The sequence below is a fragment of the Mustela nivalis genome (assembly GCF_964662115.1).
Source record: "Mustela nivalis genome assembly, chromosome: 8".
Lineage (NCBI taxonomy): Eukaryota > Metazoa > Chordata > Mammalia > Carnivora > Mustelidae > Mustela > Mustela nivalis.
Window position 1 is genome coordinate 10748316 of NC_139027.1, and position 24145 is coordinate 10772460.

The following is a 24145-nucleotide window of genomic DNA, read 5'->3' on the forward strand; positions in this document are numbered from 1 at the left end:
TCAGGAACTGGGTGACTACTCTGTAAGACAGCACACTGGGCATCGGGAACAAAAAAAGTTGAGTAAGATGGGAGCCCTGCCTTCAGAGAATTTTCAATCTAATGGGCAATCAGACAAGCAAATCAACAATTAGGGGGAAAAAAGATTAGCTTGAGCGTAGTGATGCATGCACAAACCAGTCCTAGGAAAACATTAAGAAGGTTGTCCAAATGATGAGGAAGCGGGCAGGAAGGGAAGGTTTCCCAGGAGAGTGGATGCCTGAACTAAAATACGCAAGACTCATTAATTAAATAGAAAAGCAGAGCTTCCAGGCAAAAGGAACCATCTGTACCAAGGCATGAAAAGCACGATGGGGCTGGGAAAGCACGAGCTGCTTTGTACTAGAACACGAGCTGTACGGCAGGAGGATCTTAAGGGACAGACTGACTGAAAGGTCAGAAAAAATGAATAGTATTCTACAGTCAATGGGGAACAACTGAAGATTTTAGGCAGAACAGGACTAGTAGCGGCGGCGGTAAAGCTTAAAGTCTCCTACGTACTTAGTATGTGTCAGACGTTATCCTAAGAGTTTTACATATATTAGTTTATGTTATTTTTGTCCGCAAGTCAGTCTATAACATTGTGCCATTCATGACAGGTAACTGAGGCTCAGAGAGTAAGGCAGCTTGTCCAGGGTCACCCTTCTAGAAAGCAGGAAGCCAGATCTGAAGGATAACCGAATGGAATTCCCATTTAACAGCAATCAGTTTGGCAAGCGGTGTGAAGTGTGGATCAGTGAGAGGCAAACAAAAGAAAACCCGGTCAGGAGACTGTTGGGGGGGGGGGGGGGGACGACAACTTTTTAAAAATGTTAAAAGCCTGAGCTAGGGCTGTGATGGCGGAAGCAGAGCCCGGAGACATCTTCACAGGTTCCCAGGGCTTGAAGTTCCGCAAAGGCGATGCTTCCCCACTGTGTCCGTACAGCTGCAGTGAAGTATTTCTGTCTTCCCCGACAGACTGCAAACCCTTAAGTCAAGGTCGCCTGTAGCTTACTCCTCATTTTATACACAGCACCTAGGAGTGCCTGGCACATGGCAGGAGCTTAATATTTGTCAAAGAAAGAAAAAAGAGAAGGAAAAAGAATGAGAAAATGTGTTGACTTCTGGCCTGATACGGACAATGGTATCACTGACAATCCAGGGGACAGAGCCAAGGAACAGATTACAAGAGGTCAATTTATATAAACAAATAGGCAGTTTTATATTTGGTTTTTGTTTGTTTGTTTTGGTTTTTTTTAAAGATTTTATTTATTTATTTGAGAGAGAGACAGTGAGAGCATGAGCGTGGAGAAGGTCAGAGGGAGAAGCAGACTCCCCATGGAGCTGGGAGCCCGATGTGGGACTCGATCCCGGGACTCCAGGATCATGACCTGAGCCGAAGGCAGCCGTCCAACCAACTTAGCCACCCAGGCGTCCCTTATATTTGTTTTTAAGTTACAGTACATACTGTGCAACATACAGACAACTCCATGAAAACGATTACTATCTTATCAAATAGCAGCTGTGGAATTACAGAAGTACAGCAATTCTGACATACTAATAGAATACCACCACTCATAAGAAAACCGAAAACATCTTTCGCACATCTGATCTATAATTTTCTGAACACATGTGGATGAACAAAAATGAGAAAGATGAGAGGGAAACTTGCCCTGAGCCACACTCACTAATGGCACATCTGACAAGGAGCTTAAGACCACCACTGCCACAGAGAAGTTGGGGAAATCCTCTGTATTAGGATCATTTTGTGGATTTCAGAACTATCCATGTCTTCCTTCTCCTTGCTCTTTCACTGTCAAGGATTTATCATCTTAGCCTCACGCTACCTTGGAGATAAAATACGTACACTACGTTCTTCCAGTTAAATGACAAAATGCACATAAAACACGGTGTCTGGCACACAATAAGGACACTCCAAATGTTTGTCATCATCACAACAACCACGATTACCATTATTAGGATTCCTACAACTAGGACACTGTTAAACTGACCCAAGGTCAGACAGATGGAACTGCAGGTCCCTACGTAAAACACAGAGAATAGCTGCATTTACCTAACAGCACCCTCCTAATCATTTTCTTCCCGTAAGATTCCCTCTGCCTTTTCATACCTGCTCCTGCAGACAGAAACACGGCCCCGGCTTCTCCTAACTTCTACTCAATCCTTAGGTTGCTTTCCAAAGTCACTTTTTCTCAACAATCTCATCTCACAGCCCTGGTTAAGCGCTCACTCTGCTCTATATTTTTCCTTCATCAGATTTATCAAAGTTAGTAATTATATTCTGAGTGTCTCTATACCTCAAGAGGTAGGGGACCGTGCCTTTTTGCTCACAGTCACATCCCTAGTACCCTGCAAAATGGTTCAGGTACATAAATGATAGTAATTTGTGCTGAATACATCAGAAGAAAGAGCAAATCCAAGATTTTTTTTTACTGGTCTGTATCTAATCAACTCTTGACTTATACATAATTTTTTTTTTTTTGCATTGATTTCAAAATAAAAGCCTAGAGGCACCTCGCTGGCACAGTCAGTAGAGCACGTGACTCCATCTCAGGCTCAGGAGTTTAAGCCCCATACTGGGTGGAGAGATTACATTTAAAAACAAAAAAACAAAAAAACCTATAGACACAAATAAGTTATCCCAAAACTGACATAGACTTTTATCTTAAAACAGTTTCAATTTCAAATCTCTTCAAAATGTCCAAAATGGACAAAGCAAAACATTTAAGGCAGTAAGAGAAATCAATTAAGAAGTTTTAAAATTATTTTAATAGAGTGGCAACAATCCTTATCAATATTTAATAACTACTCTGCCTTTTAAGGAATACCGTTAACTGTTGTAAATTTAAAATTTTTATTTTTTCCCAATATTTTGGAAACTCTTACCTTGACATTTCCCAATAATAGATGTAAAATCATCTTTTGCAGACCTGCAAAATATGCGCAAAATTAAGCCAACAGTTTCACCCCAACACTATTTTGTCATACGAGGAAACCCCACAAAAATATTAGACAACTTGTCTGCCCAACACTAAACCAGTCCTTCTCTCAGACATGGATTTGTGCTCAAATAAGACCCTTCCATTGGTGACAACGTTTTCTTCTCACCTTATTTCACCAGAAACAGAGCTACACCTGGAATAGTTTACATACATACATAGTGTATGTAAGTATATACATAAGCATAAGTTAGATGAAGCTGGTCTTTTAATACAATACAGATGCATGGCCCCTCCACAAAGGTTCTGATTCAACAAATATGGAATGGGGGCGATGTAACTTTTTTTTTTTTTAAGAAAACGCCATTTATAGATTTTTTTAAATTTATTTATGTGAGAGACAGAGATCACAAGTAGGCAGAGAGGCAGGCAGAGAAAGAGGAGGAAGCAGGCTCCCTGCTGAGCAGAGAGCCCAATGAGGGGCTCCATCCCAGGACCCTGGTATCATGACCTAAGCTGAAAGCAGAGGCTTTAACCCACTGAGCCACCCAGGCGCCCCAATATTTTTTAAAGCTCCACAGATTGATCTTGGTCAAGAACCATGGTCTGCATCATATTATGAAGTTTAAATCACTTAGGGAAAAAAAGTCTTGCTTTAATAATCAAATAGTTTTAACAGGTGACCATAGTTGTTACCTGTAACCCATGTAAAATCTGTGATCTTGAAATACTTATCAAAGTAATATAATTATTATATGTTTAAAAATAAAAATTGGTAAACCTTCTGGAATATAATTAAGTAACAATTCTCAAAAAACCTTAACACCCACAGTAATTTGATCTAGCAGTTCAACTGCTTTAATAAAGTTATCCCTGGGAAATAATTACAGATACACACAAATCTCATGGAAATTCATGCAGCCTAATTTATGAAGGAGAAAAATACAGCCAGTAGAAGATTAGATTTTGCTAATGCTCTCAATGAAATATTATGCAATTACTGAACATGATTTGAAAATATAACATCTTCCCATAAGTTATCAAGAAAATAAGTATCAGGGGCGCCTGGGTGGCTCAATGGGTTAAAGCCTCAGCCTTCGGCCCAGGTCATGGTCCCAGGGTCCTGGGATTGAGCCCCACATCGGACTCTCTGCTCAGCGGGGAGCCTGCTTCCTCCTCTCTATCTCTGCCTCTCTGTCTACTTGTGATCTCTGTCTGTCAAATGACTGAATAAAATCTTAAAAAAAAAAAGTATCAAATAGAATGTACAGAATGTTATCATTGGACTGAAGATCACACACACACAGAAAAGGTGCAAAAACCATAGAGCATTTTGGCTGACCTGTAGGTAATTTGTAGTTCTTCTTTCTTAAATACTTAATGATAAGCATCAGTTTTAAAACAAATTATAAAAAGTAATATTTATTAAAATATGACAGACAAAAGCTAATTATAAATACAGTAATAAATTTCTTCAAGAAATTGACTATTCAGCCTCCAAGTAGAATACAGCAGAAAGAACACAGGCTTTTGGGGTGCCTGATGGCTCAGTTGGTTGAGTGTCTGCCTTTGGCTCAGGTCATGGTCCTGGGGTTTCGGGATCTGGGGATGGAGCCCCACGTCAGGCTCTCTGCTTGGCAGGAAGCCTACTTCTCCCTCTTCCGCTCCCCCTGCTTGTGTTCCTTCTCTCACTGTCTGTCAAATAAATAAATAAATAAATAAATCTTTAAAAAAAAAAAAGAAAGAAAGAAAGAAAGAAAGAAAGAAAGAACGAACATGGTCTTTGAAGTGAGGTTGACCTGATTTCAGCTCATCCAGGTAACCTGGACAAAATATTCAACAGGAGTTTTATTTCCTCTCAATAACATAGATTGGGTAAGAGCAACTTCATAGCTTAGGGAAGGATTTAAAAAGACATTACGTATAAATTAGCACAAACTAGACCTAAGTCAGTGTTTATTACTTTCATCCTTAATATCATCACAAATAATAGCTGCTCTTCTGCTGGGGAAATGGAAAGACGGAGACAAATTCAGTTCTGTCAAAACTTCACAAATATATGCACTTAAGCAAATTTAGGGGAAAATCCCTTTTTTTTTTGAGTCCTTATTTAAATGCTTTTTGTTGTGTTCTGAGATGGCTCCTAATTAGTTCCTGTATTTGTAGCAGCCCATAATCGTAAGAAATTGTTACTTCACTCTTTAGGAAAAAAGAAAACACATATTATTCTTATAATATGTCATTACTGCCAAATTAGAAATTAAAGTAGCAATTCACAAGTCAGCTTTTTCTCCTCATGAGCCCCACACACAAGCAGGTTAGGTGTGCTGTATTGGCGCAAATGACAAGAGGCATCGGCCACTCACTACAAACATGCTGAGGAACAGCAGCCCTGGCACAGTGCTGCAAAAGGCAGGGCTCTCTCTCAACTAAAGCTAATATGTGCTTCAGCTTTTCATTTTTTTCTCCTCAAAAAACACTGCCTATTTATGACTGCTTCCAAGTATGAAATAATGACCTCAGACATTAGAGTGCTCCTTCATATTCGAATGCAATCAACAAATAGTGACGGAATCCCACATGCTGACTAGCACCACTGGAGCCAATCTGACCTTCTATGTGTCTTCACCACAGCACAAAAAACAAACGTGCAATAGTGAGAACAAAGGTCTTAAACTCAGGCATAGCCATTGTGCATAAGGTTTTACTTTGAGGATCTACCCTGCACTTTTCCTTTCCTAACCTTTCTGCATCTTTGCTCAAACACTCTTCCTTGGGCGCCTGGGTGGCTCAGTTGGTTGGACGACTGCCTTCGGCTCAGGTCATGATCCTGGAGTCCCAGGATCGAGTCCCACATCGGGCTCCCAGCTCCATGGGGAGTCTGCTTCTCCCTCTGACCTTCTCCTCACTCATGCTCTCTCTCACTGTCTCTCTCTCAAATAAATAAATAAAATCTTAAAAAAAAAAAAAACAAACACCCTTCCTTTCAGGTTACTACAAAGTGTGGATCAATTCAGCGAGGGAAACTGCCTGCCAGCTGTGACGCGTCAGCGGACTGGGCCCTGTAATGCTCTCCCAGCATCTGCTTCCTCCACCCCACTCACAAACACCTCACTTATTCACCAAACATCAACTAGGCGCCTATTACGTCCAAGGAGATAAAAGCTATTGGGGAGGGGTGCCTGGCTGGCTGTCGATTAAGCATCTGACTCTTGATTTGGGCTTGGGTCATGACCTCAGGGTCCTGGGATGATCAAGCCCTGCATTGAGCTCCACGCTCAGCGGGGAGTCTGCTGGAGAGTCTCTCTCTCCCTCTCTCTGCCCCGCTCCCTGCTCGTGCATGTTCTCGCACGCATGTGTGCGTGCTCTCTCTCTCTCTCTCTCTCTAGCACTGCAAGGGGAAAAGGGCAGGGGTTGCTTCCAAGGAACACACAGTGTCACTGGACTTGGAGACACCAGATCCCACTCATGCAGAATTTTTAAAAAATGACAACCCTGGAGTTGCGCAAAGCAGAAGCCCTAACTGTACCAGGGGAAACCAGAATGTAAGCACACACGCATATATGGCTCAACAACATGATCAAAAGGTAGTAGAGATCAGTGGTTCCAAGCAGGAACACTGAGGCTAGAATGGTAGATTTCAAATCCTCAAGCAAGTAATTTAGCCATATTGTGCCGGCTTCCTCATTTCTAAAATGGAGAAAAATAGCAAAACATACTTCACAGGGCTTCTGCAAAGATTAAATGAATTAGCACATGCAACGCACTTATAAAAGTGCCCAACGCCATTAGCATTAGCCTACCATTAGGTATAACAGTGTTGCTTTCAGGAGCAGAGCGGATTAGTACTTAAGCAGTGAAGGGGAGGGATGGGTCCATGGGGAGTGTGTTCCTGAAAAGCTTCCTAATGGAACCCATGCCTCACCATGTAAGACTCCTTAGATATACTAATGTTATCAAAACCTTTTGCAAATTATGCATCAGATGAATAAGATTCTGATGAGCATACTTCCCTTGCCCAGAAATCCTCCCTCACCACTTAGTCTCAAATACATAAGTGCTTCCTAGAGTTGAATATGTTTACAAGTTTTATAAATATTTTACACTCTAACAATCCAGTAGCAAATCCTTTTATGAAAGCAAATTTTTTTTTTCATCTCATCAAAAATTGTACTAACAAGTTCCATAAATCCTTGGTCAAACTCTTCTCCACTGGCCTGTCAATCCCATCCTCACACGCACATTCTGACCCGAACACCTAAGATCATTCCACCGATGTTCTCACTTCATGGAAGAAAGATGGAAATTTTGAGGATTAACTGCTATATATAAAGGCACACCATAAGCATATTTCTCAAAAAGTTAGATTTCACATTCCTGCAACAAACGCAATAGCAAGTACTCGCCCAGTCCTACAAGCGGAAGTCCAAAAATTGTGCCAACTTGATGCTTACTGATGCTACAGGAAAAAAAGAGGGACTTGACTATCAAAGTCATGCCAAATTAAGAAACAGTTTTGAAAGGCTGTCATTATTGCCAATCATCTCCATCCTGATGATTGTACGAGGGATCAGGAAACAAAGCCTCCACATCTGAAGCTGATGCTCCAATGGGGGCAAACCTCTGTCTACTCCCCCACAAGTGGAGGGGTCCAGTTCTGTTTGGATAACTGGAAAAAGATAGTACACAAACAGAAAGCTAAAACCAGTGTGGTAACAATTGAGTGTTCATTATACTATGTTTAATCAAGAATAATGAAGTAGGGGCGCCTGGGTGGCTCAGTGGGTTAGGCCTCTGCCTTTGGCTCAGGTCATGATCTCAGGTCCTGGGATCGAGCCTTGCATTGGGCTCTCTGCTCAGCGCAGAGCCTGCTTCCCCCTCTCTCTCTGCCTGCTGCTCTGCCTACTTGTGATCTCTGTCAGTCAAATAAATAAATAAAATCTTTGAAAAGAAAAAAAAAAAAAAGAAGAATGAAGTGTTAGGAAAAAGTCTGGACTGGACATCCAGAAATTTGTCTCATTGTTTTTTGCTTTTTTTTAAGATTATTTATTTATTTATTTGATAGAGATCATAAGCAGGCAGAAAGACAGGCAGAGAGAGAGGGAGAAGCAGACTCCCTGCTAAGCCTGCTGAGCAGAGAGCCTGATGCAGGGCTGATCCCAGGGTCCTGGGATCATGACCTGAGCGGAAGGCAGAGGCCTTAATCCACTGAGCCACCCACGCGTCCCTCCCATTGTTTATTTTTAAATACCAGCAGTTACACTTTGCCTGAAGGAGTAGCCTCTAATTTTAGAAATGTAGCATGTTTAGTCTGCACTACTCCTAATTTAAAAAAAAAAAAAAAAAAAATTAACCAGTTTTCCTGAATTAGTTGCTATGATTGCTATTTCTTTTACAACTGATATATGACTTAAAAATATATTACATAGCGGGATGCCTGGGTGGCTCAGTCGGTTGATCATCTGACTTCAGTTCAGGTTGCCGTCTCAGGGTCCTGGGATCGAGCCTTGCTTAAGGACCCCTGCTCAGCGGGGAGCCTGCTTCTCCCTCCCCTCTCCTCTCCTCTTAGCTCCCCCTCATCCTGCTCTTGCTCTCTAATTAAAAAAATAAATAAATAAAAAATAAAATAAAAAAAAATAAAGTACACGGAAAGCCCAGCATAGAGAAGCCTTCTAGATGTGAATATAGTAACCATTGAATGTCTCAAGATAATAGACTATCATTGGCCTCAAGTAATATATAGTCTTTGTCTTTTGCAGACTCATATTCCATCCAGAGCTTTATACCAACAGAACAAAGTGGTCCCTACTTTAATACCTTGTTGATAATCTGCTTTAGCTTAGTTAGCAGTAACTAGTCAAATAAGAAAGACTAATTCTAGAGTTCTGATCTATTGATCTAGAGCCTGATCTATGGAAAAAGTAACATTTCTCAGGCAACAGCAGACTGATTCAGGGAGTAGACTCTGCTATTCTGACAAAGTATCTCTCACCCTGTAATTGACATAAGTGATGTTTGAGGCCTCACAAAATTATGTGCGCTAATGGTAAAATCCCTTTAAATTCACCCCTCCAAAACTCTCAGTTCCCATAAATCAAGTAAAATTTTCTCAAGGGAAATTTTAAAAACGAATAACATTAACAATTACCTGATCTCTACACACTGATCCTGAACGGCAGCCAAAAGTTTTCCATTGCTTTCATGGGAGAGAAAGAGAAAAAAAATTCTATATGATTATGTGTAGCAGTCTTCAACAAAGATGCAATGACTTTAAGAAGTTAAAAATCATTTTTAAATGCTTTCACATCTTCCATTACCCAACTTTTGATCTTAAAGGAGTATAAAGGTACCAACGCATACACAAAAATGATCCAACAAGGTTGAGTTAATCCATTTAAGAGATACCCAGTCATATGCGACAAAGGGAATTCACATGCAATAAAAAAATAAATAAAATCAAAACTGCAAGCTAAAAAACCCAAAATTAATATCCATAATGAAATTCAAGTGCTAATCCCAGTAGAGAAACACAAATTTTTAACACCTTACCTTGCAAGTACCAAATGCCAGTTTATCTGTTTATTAACCAAACGAACCAGTCCATCAGGGAGCAAAAAAGGCACAGGGCTGAAACAACACATTAGCCAACTTAAAATCTAATCATGAAAGACACATATAAATAAATAAATATTATAAACAGCATATAGAGCTATAGGAAAATAAGATTTTTTCCATTAGAAGATTTGAATATTGGTAAACCCAAAAGAGTTATTAGTTATCTAAAAGTTGACCACATACATATATCTCTTTTTCCAGAAAAACATGGTAGTATGTTCAAATACATAAATTTTATGTCCTTTCTAAGGAAAAGACATCAAAGATACCGGTAACATAGCAGAGTGAGCCTGTAAGAAACCCTTCCTGTTATACACACCTAGAAATCCTGACTCACCTCTAGCAAATTCTAGTATACAGCTAAACTCATAAGAACAAAAGGAGTCCTCAAGTGTTAGAAATAAAAGAGGAACTTAAAGTTAGAATTGGGTAGAGGTACAAGAACTCAAAAGAGAAAGCAACACCTGGGACAGGAAAGGAGCTGCGGGGGCCTAGAAAGAACAAGAGCTGGAAGGGAGGTGCTGGCATGGCCAGCACCACCCTTGACCCCTTGACAGGACTGCATTCTCAGAGAAAAGAAAACCAGACAAACTTCAACATGGTGGTGGTGGGGGGGGCGTCATTGTCATTCAAGAATACCATCTCTGTGGGAGGATGGGAATGAAATCCCCACAAAAAAGAAAAACCCCAGCCTTTACTACATGCCAAATCAGACCGCAATTTCAACTCACTCAAGGCGTGTGAGAATAGCCAAGCATAAGCTCACAATAACATCATTCACAAAAGACAAGAGGAAAGGATTCACGGTCAATGCATGGGCAGATACAACAAATCAAGAGTAACACAGGAGGAAATCAAGAAAAGAGAAGGAAAAGAAGAATAAAGAAAACAAGCTGGTGAAATAAAAAGGGAAAAACACTATGGAAATTAGAAAACAAAAAAGTAGGATAAAAGTATCAGTAATAGACTTTCAGCATATTTACATTCATGTCTGAAACACAAAATATTTTATACCACGGTAGTTTATACCACGGTAGTTACAGGACTGTTATAACAAAGATGAAACATGCATGTGAATGATAGTCAACTTGAGGATGACAATTTCCTCTAGAGGGGAAGTGGGGGAGGGGGGCAAAGATTTGTAACAGTTTGCATAAAAAGAGGGAAAGGCTATCTGAACCAAACAGCAACAACTGCCTAATTCCCATGCAGATAACACTACAATAAATTGTTTAGACTTACAGCATCTATAATTCTCAGTCTGTTTATAATAATTCACAATTAAAAGAGAAAAAAAAAAAACTTTAAAAGAAAAAAACCACCTGAAGCAAATATTGCCCCCAAAACCTTTAGGTTTCTTTACTATAAACTCAAGAGCAAAATCTGAACTTCTCTCAGTTAACTTTAGGTTACTTATGAAAGTCACATATCATGTAGAAGATTAAAAATCACTTCATGGTGCATTGGGGTATACTAACATTATTTTCTGCCCACACTTCCCCTTATAAGATGTTCAGGACTAGCAAGCTAGAGTGAGTGAGCTCAGGAAAAACAGCCCACCTCTCAAATATTCCTCCCCAACCCTGCCCCTCGAGCACCTCTTAACTCTTTACCCTATCATACTAGACACACACCTCTAAAAAAAGATAAAATTCAATAAGAAATTTAATTTACAGGGGCACCTGGGTGGCTCAGTGGGTTAAAGCCTCTGCCTTCGGCTCAGGTCATGATCCCAGGGTCCTGGGATTGAGCCCCACATGGGCTCTCTGCTCAGCAGGGAGCCTGCTGCCCCCTCTCTGTGCCTGCCTCTCTGCCTACTTGTGATCTCTATCTGTCAAATAAATAAATAAAATCTTAAAAAAAAAGAAATTTAATTTACATACATACACACAAACACAGACACACACACAGCAAATGAAAAAAAAATCAGAGCTAATCTAGAGAAGAGCCAAAGGTTGCTTTTATAAAACTTTATTATCTCTGGAGCTTTTAAGATTAGATATTCTTTTTTTTTTTTTAAGATTTTATTTATTTATTTGACAGACAGAGATCACAAGTAGGCAGAGAGACAGATAGAGAGAGAGGAGGAAGCAGACTCCCTGCTGAGCAGAGAGCCGGATGTGGGGCTTGATCCCAGGACCCTGGGATCATGACCTGAGCTAAAGGCAGAGGCTTTAACCTACTGAGCCACCCAGGCACCCCAAGATTAGATATTCTTAAACAATCTGTGTTAAAAACATCTATGAAACAATTCCTATACACCTGTCTAAAAGCACAACTATATCATTTGTCAAAAGGATCATTTCTTTCCTCCTCTGAAGGTTGAACACTCACAACATGTCTAAAAAGACTTAACACTCAAAAGAATGAAAAAGTACCCAAGAACTGAAACACAAAGGACCTTCCCTGATGCTCGGAAACTGAATACTGACCATAAGAACTGTTATTACAATAAGAACAAACTCGTTTTTAAAAAGATCCCCAACATACATATATAAATAAGTAAATAAATAATAAAGTATAATAAAATAAAATAAAAAGATCACCAACGGGGCACGTGGGTGGCTCAGTGGGTTAAGCCTCTGCCTTCGGCTCAGGTCACGATCTCAGGGTCCTGGGATCGAGCCCAGCATTGGGCTCTTTGCTCAGCAGAGAGCCTGCTTCTCTCTCTCTCTCTCTCTCTCTATCTCTCTCCCTGCCTTTCTGCCTACTTGGGATCTTTCTCTGTCAAATAAATAAATAAAATCTTTAAAAAATAAAATAAAATAAAACAAAAAGATCCCCAAGCTCCAGACCCATCATGTGGGCATTCAAGATAAGGCTGACAACACTCACCAGAGAAACCAGAAGTCCTCCAGAGATATTCTGATTAATGACTAAAGAACAAAAATTACCCAAAGTCGACTGAGATATCTTGTCAGTGTATCAACTATTTGAAAAGGTCTACTTCATCATCTGAATGTCAGCATCTGGATCACAACCTGAAGTTTCAATTCTGAAAACTTAAGTCATAAGCACGATAAAATTTATATTTGACATTTGGAAGAGACACTTACCTGTACCAGATGTATTGACGTAAAAATAATAAACGATCTGTAATAAAAATAACAAAATGAAATATGAATCAGCTATTGTCTAGGAATCGCTTTCAAATTAGCTTCAGTGATAAGTCTAAAATAACTGCAGACTGAGTCATTACAAAACATGGAGAACAAAATTCTTAAAATAAAGGAATATAATCTAATAAACCCTGTAACTTTTATAACATCAGACATTTGTGTATATTAAGTCCCAAGTTTGTGTTACTCGAAACTTTCAAGTATTTCCTAACAGTACAAAAAGGAAATGTGGGACATGTGGTTTGAGATGTTAAATGTCACCAAAGAGGCTTTAATAAAACCAAGGAGTAGAAGTCATAGTAATCACCCTTTAAAACCAAAATATTTGTATAAAAATTAAGGTATTACTTTGTACTTTACAGCAAAGATTTTAAAAAAAAATAATAACACTTAAAATGCAGAACTCCAGGGGAAACAAAATCTCTAACACACTGAAAATAAGGGGACATCTTGAGTGGAGTCAGGAGGCTAGAAGGGGGAGCAGGACCTCTCAACATCGATTATAGGAAGAAGTGTCAGGCCTCAACAGGAGAATCAAGAAGAAAGTATCATCAGTTACAGGCCCCAAGAAGGAAGAGATGTACCTGTACCAATGTACCGTCACACCGCCTGCAAGAAACAGACTCCCCCTGCAACTCAGGGGATAAGAAACCATCATCACCCTGAAAGTTTTTTTCTACTCGACCTTCATTCAAAACAACGCCTCTCAACTTCCTCCTCTTCCAGAAAATAATGTTCTTCTCCTCTGTTTGTTGGACTTAGCTATAGTTTTACTATAACTTGCTTGTCCTGAAATGCAATTCTGTTATTCCTGAATAAACAGGAATTTTGCTGATAACTGACAGTTTGCTTTTAAGATTAACTACACTATTGACAAACAATGTTTTATATGATCTCATTTAAAATGTGTATGGGAATGTGAATATGTAGGTGTAGATCAACGAAAAAAAGAATGAAGGGTAAGAGATTCCCTCCAAGTGGTAAAATGAGAAATTATATATCTGAATTTGTGGCTACCCATAGCCTCTGAATTTCTCTATATGAATTTTATTACTTATGTACATTTTCTTAATTACCAAAATTTTAAAACATTCATCACAATGAAAACTGAATATGCTAGTTCTTATAATAGAAGATAAAATTAGAGTTAATTTCAAGTACTTAGCTCCTTTGAAACTGAATCTGCTCTGTGTAAGTACCTCAGATTCATCAATTATTACAAGAACGAGCTTTGGAGCCAGAAAGACAATGCAGTCAAATTCCAAATGAGTGACCTTGGGCAAGTTTCCTCATCTAAAAACATGAAGTCCTAATAACACCTACCTTGCTGATCTAATAAAGGATTAGATCAATAAATAAAGTTCTCTTGGCACCAACTTAATGCAACCAGTGCTCAAGTCTTTCTCAGAGACCCTGAGCTCAAATGCAAAGTCTGTCAGGAGTTACACGAATGCTCTGGTTAACCAAAATTTTAATGTGAATAACTCAACCAGATGTTGCTGGAACATCATGTAAACCACTTAAAACAGCTTGTCACTTTCAGTGTCCAGACTCTGAGACACTGGGTTTGATTTTCTTCAGTTCTTCTAGAACACATCCATAATAGTTAACCTTAAGCCATACTTTAGCTCTAAACTGGATTAAAAATGTGTGCGTATACATATACATATATACACGTATACATCCACATATCACATATAGTCAAAATATATACGTATATATGTATATATATATAATTAAACTCAGGTAACATGCATGCTATTCACTTTTATCTGGCGTTATAAGTCTAAAAGAACGCTTTAAAATTCCTAAAGTTTTTGGGACACCTGTGTGGCTCAGTTAAGTGTTTGCCTTTGGCTGAGGTCGTGATCCCAAGGTCCTGGTATATGGTCCCACATCAGGCTCCTTGCTCAGCTCAGCGGGGAGCCTGCTTCTGCCTCTACCTGCTGCTACCCCCTGCTTGTGTTCTGACAAATAAATAAAAATCTTTTTAAAAGTAAGTAAATAAATAAATTTCCTAAAGTTTCAAAAACAGTAAAGTTATAAATGAAATGAAAAAATTATCTATCATTACATAAAGAAAAATAAGCTGTATTTACCTCTAATCGCTTTTGTGATGATAAAGGATGCACCATGTTTTCGGTTGCCTCTAGACTGCAATGGGAAAAAAGAATCTACATTTGAGAATTTTCTAGGAATACTTACACAATACGTAAGGTTACGTTTTCTTTGCTAATATTCAGTGCAGGGTACAAGTTACCAATATTTAAAAACCACTATTTAGAAACAAAAGAAGTAAAAGCAGGACTGAAAACCGTGACAGCAAAAGTAAGCATGGTAAAGTTATAGGCATTTGTCCCAACAAATTTTGAGGGGAGGACAAGGATTGAAGGTGAAAACTCAAAACACCAAATATCAAAACACCAGTCCAGAGAGAGTAGTCATCAAGGGCAAAGACCATGTTGGTTGTCAGTTCAACAGTCTACTTGGGTGGGTTAGAGAGGCCTAAAGTAATCTTTGCTTGCAGGAGAAGTGCTCATGTGGATTAATAAACTCGTACCTGCAGGCAAATTTGAGTATTTGTTGTATATCCACAGAGAAAATGCTACCAACATGCACACTGATACACAAGTGGTACACTAAATAGTTCCCAAGTACAGACTAAACACTAAGCTGAAAAATAGCAGGCACTACAAATAATGAATATGATGTACTCATGTGCTGCTAAGAGAGGAAAGAGAGGAACATGGAGATGCAGTAAGTGCAGAAAGATATAACTGAAAAGCACAGAAAAGATATTTCACTCCACTAACATGAATTGATTATCCACTGATCAGTAATACACAGTTTGGTCCTGGGGAGGGTTATAAAGAGGAAACAGATGTAATCGTCCTCCAAGAGCTTGAAGAGGGATAGGTGAAATCAATCGATCCAGAACAAAAACAAAACCAAAAAAAAAAGTGCTATGCATTTCAATGTAAGTTGATGCTGTGCTTTTTAAAATCGACTTATGTGAAGCAATCTGCAACGTTCCAGTAAAGAACCAATGGGTGCTAAGGAGTGAATATGCAATCTTTTTCCACCAATAGCAGCAGCAACATACTACATACAACATCCTAACTACATACCGTACAATATTCACATTGTTCAAGACCAACAGAAACTAAGTAAATACTTGAAAAACAGTATGTACAGCCTAAAAAAATACACTATTCAAGACAAGCAGAGAACTGCAATGGAAAGGAGGTTAAAGAAAAACTACAAATTTTATAGATCAGAGAATGAGCAGCTTCTCCGGTAAAGAAACAGGAAAAGTGTTGTAATAAAGAGTCCATAGGTCAGGACTCCTTGATCTTTAATAAAAGTCCTTCTGGGGGCTCCTGGGTGGCTCAGTGGGTTAAAGCCTCTGCCTTCGGCTCAGGTCATGATCCCAGGATCCTGGGATCGAGCCCCACATCGGGCTCTATGCTCAGCGGGGAGCCTGCTTCCTCCTCTCTCTCTGCCAGCCTCTCTGCCTATTTGTGATCTCTGTCTGTCAAATTTAAAAAAAAAAAAAAAAAAAAAAAAAAGTCCTTCTGAATCTTGTTGCATCCTGAGAGTCTAAAACAATGACAGGCACTCAGTAAATATGTTGAATAAATGTGGATTCCTGGTTCCTACTGGTCCCCTTATGCTGGGAGTCCCCTCTCTGTGCAACAACTGAAAACCCCAAGGTCCAGTTAAGGTTACCAACCCCTTGAACCCCTTCTTCAGGACGGAACCCAACCCCAGGTCAGCCGCTCCTCTCTCTTCTCTGTCGCTTTGTTCAAACCGCTATCACAGCGCAATTACACTAAGTAGCAAAAAGGGCTCAGTGGCTGGTCTCCCATCTAGACTGCAGACGCTACAAAAGTTATTCACCTTTCCATGCCCACCGCCCGAACAGTATCCGGGACGTGGACGGACACACACGTAAATCATCTGGGACACGGACGGACACACTGGCACTTTTAAATGTTTACTGAAATGCGCAGGGATGGGTGCAATTCAGCACCAAGGAGGGGTGAAGGTCTGACGCCGCACTCCGCGGCGGCCCTCCAGATGCTGAGTGGACTGCAGGGTCATGGAAAGTTCTCCCGCTGCAGGGAGGATCAGCCGCGGTCCGCTCTTGCCTCGCCTCCCGGAAAAGACCCCCGAGAATCCAGGCACCAGCAGGACCCTGGAGTCCGACGTTGTGCCTCCCCTCCAAACTGAGGAGAAGCGAAACTGAGATCCCGAATGGGAAGGTTCGTGCCCCAGAGCCCAAGGTTTTGCCCCGACGACCAAATTCGGAAGCCCGGGGGGTCTCTCGGGTACCGTCCGCTTTAGGGCACCCAGACCCCCGTTAGCTCGCGGCGCCGTTGCCACGGCGACAGCACAAGCGGCGGAGCCCTGCTCCCCCTCCCACCCCGCTCCACGACCCTACGTGGCCCTGCTACGTGGCTCTCCCCGGACAGCGCCCGCGCCAGGCTGGCCGCAGCTCCGGAGGGGCCTGGTTCACCTGCACTTCTGTCTCCGAGGGCCACTCGGTGTTGACCAACAAGTCATAGAGAATCGTCTCCTCCTCTCCCTCCGCAGTGGCTGGATTCACAGCCGGCGCCGTCTCGGAGGCCGCCATGTTCGCCCGGGAGCCGAGCAACCGAAGCGGGGCCACTACGGCATCGCGCAAAGGACAAACTTCCCAGGCCGCTGTCGCTTTGGATCACGGGGAGGAGGTGTGGTTAACTGGGCGTGGAAAGGAACTCCTGGATTAACCCTTTAAAGAGCAGGAAATAGTGACTATTGCTTGTCAGGGATACGACTTAGGTCTGGGTCCCTGGGCACTCCTTCTTTATTAACCTGCGTGAGATGAACTTGTCTGAACCCCTCCTATCCAGACAGCTTCTCCAAAACAGAAGTGGTACAAGTATCTAAGATGCTAGCATTCATTTGCCTATCTGTGGCCAAATACAAGAGTGCTAACAGTGGTTTTTAAATAAGCAGCAAAAATGATGCAACTCAACATATTAAGCAATGAAAGGTGTCAGAGGAACGATACTATGGGAGCTCAGAAAAGGCAACAAAGCTCACAGAGTCTGGGCCAGCTTTCTGGAGGAGTGGAGCTTGTCTTTGGTCTGTAAGTGGAATTTGAATCAAGCTGCGAAGGTTCGGGAGAGCATCTTAAGTAAGAGGAAATTGAGTGAACAAAGACAGGCAAAAAAATGCATAGTTGAAAGAGCAGGCAGCTGAACATAACCCAAGTGGGGAAAGGGTATGGAAGCAATAAACTTGAAATAACACATTGAGGACCTACTTGGAGCTAAACTGCCAGCCTCATTTGTTCATTTATTCATTTAACAAGTGCCTCTATGTAACCCTAATGAATATACAGTGTACAAGAAATTAGCACTGTGTCACATTCAAAAGAAACAAATACTGAAGATTTCTTGCAGGAATTATATTGCATAATATCCCTAAAGATGCATTTGGCAGTAATGAAATTTAAAAACCTCAGCTGGGGGGCGCCTGGGGGGCTCAGTGAGTTAGGCCTCTGCCTTCCACTCGGGTCATGATCTCAGGGTCCTGAGATCGAGCCCCGCATCGGACTCTCTGCTTGGCGGGGAGCCTGCTTCCCCCTCTCTCTCTGCCTGACTCTCTGCCTACTTGTGATCTTTGTCTGTCGGATAAATAAATAAAATCTTAAAAAAAAAAAAAAAAAAAAAAAACCTCAGCTGGTCTGCCTGCCTCTCTGCCTACCTGTGATCACTGTCTGTCAAATAAATAAATATCCACTCCCCTTACTCTCCCCACCTCACTCCTGCTTCTCACCGCTCGACCCATCACCTTCAGCCACACTGACCTTGCTGTTTGGGAACACAGCAAACACACTTCCCCTTCAGGGACTTTGCAAGGGTTGTTCCCTCTGTTTGGAAGGTTTTCTACCAGGTATATGTCTCTCTCTCTCTCTCATTTCCAAGTTTTTGTTCAAATGTCACCTTCTCTCTGGAAGCCTACCCTGACTGCTTATTTCTAAATTTGTAACCACCTTCCCTGAACTCCAGATCTCCAGATCCCCCCTTACCTTCTGGGTTTTTTTTTCCTATAACATTTATCACCAAAACACTATATAATGTATGTTTCATTCTATTTTTGTATTGTCTGTCCCCATTCACTAAAATGTAGGCTCCACAAGGACAGAGTGCACTACCATATACATACCACTGCTAAAATGGAAAAAAAAAATCAGAATTTCCCCTGTGTAGGGAAAATCCAGTTCTTCCCTACTACATGTTTTTTTCCTATGAACCTCCTACCTACACCAAACACTTCTTTTTTTATTATTATTAACATATAGTGTTATATGTTATATGCATATGTTATATATATATATAGCATATATGTTAACATATGCATATGTTATATGTTATATGTTATATGTTTCGGGGCATCAGTCTTACACAATTCACAGCACTCGTCATAGCCCATACCCTCCCCAATGTCCATCACCCAGCCACCCCTTCCCTTCCGCCTTCCTCCACTCCGGCAACCCTCAGTTATTTCCTGAGATTAAGAGTCTCTTATGGTTTGTCTCCCTCCCCGGTCCCATCTTGTTTCATTTTTTTTCCCTCCCTTCCCCAACAATCCCTTGCCCTGCCTCTCAAATTCCTCATATCAGAGATATCATATGATAATTGTTTTTCTCTGATTTATTTTGCTTAGCATATCACCCTCTAGTTCTATCCACATCCTTGTAAATGGTAAGATTTCAGGGGCTTTTGATGGCTGCATATTATTCCGTGGTGTGTATCTATATATATACCACATCTTCTTTATCCATTCGTCTGTTGATGGACATCTAGGTTCTTTCCATGGTTTGGCTATTGTGGGCATTGCTGCTATAAACATTCAGGTGTACATGTCCCTTCCAAATGCAAGCTCGTGCAGCCACTCTGGAAAACAGTATGGAGGTTCCTCAAAAAGTTGAAAATAGAGCTACACTATGACCCAGCAATCATACTACTGGGTATTTGCCCTAAATATACAAATGTAGTGATACACCAAAAACTTCTTTTTTTTTTTATTTTATTTTCAGCATAACAAATATTCACTGTTTTTTGCACCACACCCAGTGCTCCATGCAATACGTGCCCTCCTTAATACCCACCACCTGGCTCCCCCAACCTCCCACCCCCCCCCCGCCCCTTCAAAACCCTCAGATTGTTTTTCAGAGTCTATAGTCTCTCATGGTTCACCTCCCCTTCCAATTTCCTCAACTCCCTTCTCCTCTCTAACTCCCCTTGTCCTCCATGTTATTTGTTATGCTCCACAAATAAGTGAAACCATATGATAATTGACTCTCTCTGCTTGACTTATTTCACTCAGCATAATCTCCTCCAGTCCCGTCCATGTTGATACAAAAGTTGGATATTCATCCTTTCTGATGGAGGCATAATACTCCATAGTGTATATGGACCACATCTTCTTTATCCATTCTTCAGTTGAAGGGCATCTTGGTTCCTTCCACAGTTTAGCGACCGTGGCCATTGCTGCTATAAACACTGGGGTATAGTGCATCTGTATCTTCAGGGTAAATACCCAGTAGTATAATGGCAGGGTCATAGGGAAACTCTATTTTTAATTTCTTGAGGAATCTTCACACTGTTCTCCAAAGAGGCTGCACCAACTTGCATTCCCACCAACAGTGTAAGAGAGTTCCCCTTTCTCCACATCCCCTCCAACACATGTTGTTTCCTGTCTTGCTAATTTTGGCCATTCTAAGTGGTGTAAGGTGGTATCTCAATGTGGTTTTAATTTGAATACACCAAACACTTCTGACAGTTCTGGTTACCAAATGTGTGGAGGTTTTCCCCCACACTATCAAGTAATTCACAGACACCAGCGGAATGTCCCAAGAGTTTGACACTTTCTTCCAGAGGTGGGATCAGATACCACAGGTTCGGGCTCAGTCTCACAAGACCGCCCCCCCCCAACACATGCACACTCCCATACACTTCAAATGCCAGTGGAAAGCAGGTGCTTCTGTGTAAGCAGTGCATGCTAACAACACCGGCCACGGGAGCACCTTATCACCTGTGCCTCCGACCACCAGCTACAGGTCAGATTCCAAAGACCCCTCTTCTTGGGTTCGATTAATTTGCTAGAGCAGCTCACAGAACTCAGGAAAACACAGGTTTACCAGGTTATTAAGGAATGTGATAAAGGATACAGATGAACAGCCAGATGAAGAGGTACGTAGGGCAAGGTCTGGGAGGGTTCCAAATGCAAGAACTTATGGTCCTGCACAGCTGGGAAGTGTCACCCCCTCCTGTGGTTGTATTCACCAGCCTGGAAGCTCTCCAACCCCTCCCCCCATCCTGACTTTTGAAAATTTTATACAGGCTTCCTCACTTAAGCATGATCAATGATTAATTCCATTTCCAGCTCCTCTACTCCCTCCGGAGAAAGGGACTGAAAAGCCCAAGCTTCTAATCATGGCTTGGCCTGTCTGGTGACCTGCTGCCATTAAAGAGTCATCTAGAAGCCCACTCAGAGTCACTTTGCTAAAACAAGACACTCCTAGTGCTGTTATCACTTAGGAGTTTACAAAGGTTTTAGAAGCTCTGGGTCAGGCATGCGGTCAAAGACAAATATTGGAACAAGAGATACACCTAGTATTATCCCTTAAGGAATACAAGGATGTTAGGAGCTCTGTGCCAGGAACCAGGGGAAAAGACCAATAGCTGTATTTTCCTTCTATCTCACAAATGCCATATACCTCACTGCTATATCCCCAGAATATATACCAGTATTTGGCACAGAGCACAAGACAAAATATATATGTATTTGCTGAATAAATGAAAAACGTCCCCCAGTTTTTCAAACTTTGTTTCCCCCAAAGTACTTCTCTTCAGAACAGTGGTGTTTTTTGATCAGATTCTCAACGGGGAACCCCAGACATTTGCATGCAGATGTGGCATGCGGTAGAGCATTAAGAGGTAGGAATGCCATTCAGTGGAAATACACTAGGAGGGTGGCCCCTGGAGCTGCAGGTCCTCCTTGGTCCTGCCTTCACCCCATCCTGCACACCAAGTCTCCTCGGCTCTCCTCTCCTCCCCGGCTCATCCAAGAGTCTGAGACATAGACTGAGATCGCTCTCTGCTTCCTCCATGCCCTTCACCGCCATCAGCGGATCAGCGCCCAAACGGCCAGCAGGTAATCGGCCAAGCTTACACAGCTTGGTATGTGAAGGGGACAGGTGCGAACATACCACCAAGAAAATGGTTTTCTTTTAGCATCATCACACTGTAAATTGCTTTATCTGTCCTCACGCAGCCTCACTTGCCATGTCTATACAGCGGAACAGGAGACCTAAGGCCATGCCTGACTCATGCATGGGAGCTCCTGGTCTAAAGAAACAGCAAGCATGGGCTGAAACCACACCACGTGACTGCACGTTTAAATTGGAGCAATTTCTGGAAGGAAAATTCTACCCCCAGGCATGCTCTAAGCAGATGGATAAGCAGGTTAGGTAAGATAAGCCCCCTTCGCCACTACTTAAACTCTGGAATAGTTTTTGGAAAAAGAAGAATGTGAGGTGCCCGCTAAAAGGGAAGAAGGTGGGAAGAATAAAGAGGTCCTGAGAAGAGCTCCAACTCTACAGCATCAGACCTTCCGCAGAGGAGATCTCCAGAGAAGAGATCAATTTCAAATCAAAGTTCAGCTGAGTTTAAAGGTCAGGATGATTTAAGACAGGTGGGGGGGGGGACTCAAGTCAAGTCGCTAATGGATCTTATTTTCAGTAACTATATGATTAACTGTCCAAACTGAGACACTTTGAGAATGAAAAGGAATGATTTTAATAATTCACCTAGGAAAACAGGCAAGAAACAGGACTATCTTGGGCAAGCTGACATGATGGGCATGCTAATCTAGAACAAGAGAGTGGCGACACTGTGAAGAAGGCAAGGGTATTTCACAAATACAGCAAGACTGTTCCTGATTCTCTAAGGGTGACTGACAGAGTGACAGCGACCATCCTTGCCTGCTCAGGCCATTAGCTTTTGGAGAAACTGTTTCCCTCACTCTCCGTTCAGACTCTGCCTCCTTGATCCAAACCTCCCCCACTCAGAAAGCCCCATTCCGGCTGACCTCTAGCACTGGGCGGAGAATTCTTCCCTGGCCTGGACTGATTGACCTAACGATGGAAGTGGAGGAAAAGCATTGCTCCTTTTCAGATCACAGGGTTTAAAAAAGACAAATTGGGAGTGTTAGCAGCCCTCTTACTCACCATGTACGGAACCTTCTCTGCAGGGAAAGAGAATGAAGCCAATGAGAATGAAAACAAAACAAAACAAAACAAACAAAAAACCAGAGGAAAGATAAAGACCTCAGGCCTGAGACAAGTGACATCTGTGTCCTTCCTTGGTGACCCAGGGAGTTCACCTGAGGCTAATTTGAGTTGAATGTCAATGCATTCACACCACTCCTCTGTCAACATTCCTACAATAGACTTTGCAAATTTCCCTCCTTTAGAATCCTTGTTTAGGGTATGGATCTCTGCAATGTTGCTTCTGACATATTAGAATTAGTATTAATAAAACATAAATGGTATTATTACAGCAATACATTGATAGTAACCACAGCTTACAAAACTCTTACATCCTGAAGCTTGGGGCAATGCCAGATCACAACAGAGCCAAAATTCAAACACATTTCCTCAAGTCCTGATCCTCTGATCTTTTCTTCACATCATAGCATGTCACTGAGAATACAGATGGAGTGCTTAGATGGTTGAAAGTGGAAATGAACTGTTCCGGATGACAAGTACCAACACGTGGAGTGGGAGAATTGTCAACGTGTTCTGTTGGGGGGGGTAGATATTAAGGCTATTATATATGAGAATTTGGTTGCCACATATTACCGTGGTCATCCAACAAATTCTTAATTTAGCTGAGAGTCCAGGCCTGGTTTAAAAGTAGTTTAAGGTAGGCACATTGGTTAAGCATCTGCCTTCAGCTCAGGTCAAGATCCCAAGGGTCTTGGGATCCAGCCCCACATCGGGCTCCCTGCTCAGCAGAGAGTCTGCTTCTCCCTCACTCTCCGCCTGCCACTCCCCACTTGCTTGTGCTCTCCTGCTCTCTCTCGTTCTGTCAAATAAATCAATAAAATCTTTAAAAAACGAATAAAAAATAATTTAAGTCATGAATAAGTTATTTCTCAAAAGAAAAATTTGTTTCCCACATTACCAACACAAATAGTAACTCTGTGAGCGGCTTAAAGAAATAAGACTGAAATAAAAATTGAGACAATTTCAAAATAGGCATTTTAAAGAGAAGCGATTTGATGTTTTTATAAGCCTTGGATGAGGGGAAGGAAAAAGATAGAAAAAATGTTTCATTTCTTCCTCTCCTCACATCATATCATTACACCTCAAATG

At 41.4% G+C, this 24145-nt stretch overlaps 1 protein-coding gene across 1 annotated transcript in view; it reads right to left on the reverse strand.

The window, feature by feature from the left end:
- The window catches only part of NBAS (NBAS subunit of NRZ tethering complex), a 317592-nt gene extending 299984 nt beyond the window's left edge, over positions 1 to 17608 (reverse strand). Inside the window, exons 1-6 of the mRNA XM_082744160.1 lie at positions 17231 to 17608; positions 14811 to 14865; positions 12649 to 12685; positions 9527 to 9604; positions 9126 to 9173; positions 2925 to 2968 (exon numbers count right to left, since the gene is read on the reverse strand). Of these exons, the coding sequence (XP_082600286.1) occupies positions 2925 to 2968; positions 9126 to 9173; positions 9527 to 9604; positions 12649 to 12685; positions 14811 to 14865; positions 17231 to 17347 (379 nt within the window). The 5' untranslated portion in view covers positions 17348 to 17608. The remainder of the gene's footprint in view (positions 1 to 2924; positions 2969 to 9125; positions 9174 to 9526; positions 9605 to 12648; positions 12686 to 14810; positions 14866 to 17230) is intronic.
- Between the last annotated feature and the right edge of the window lie 6537 nt (positions 17609 to 24145).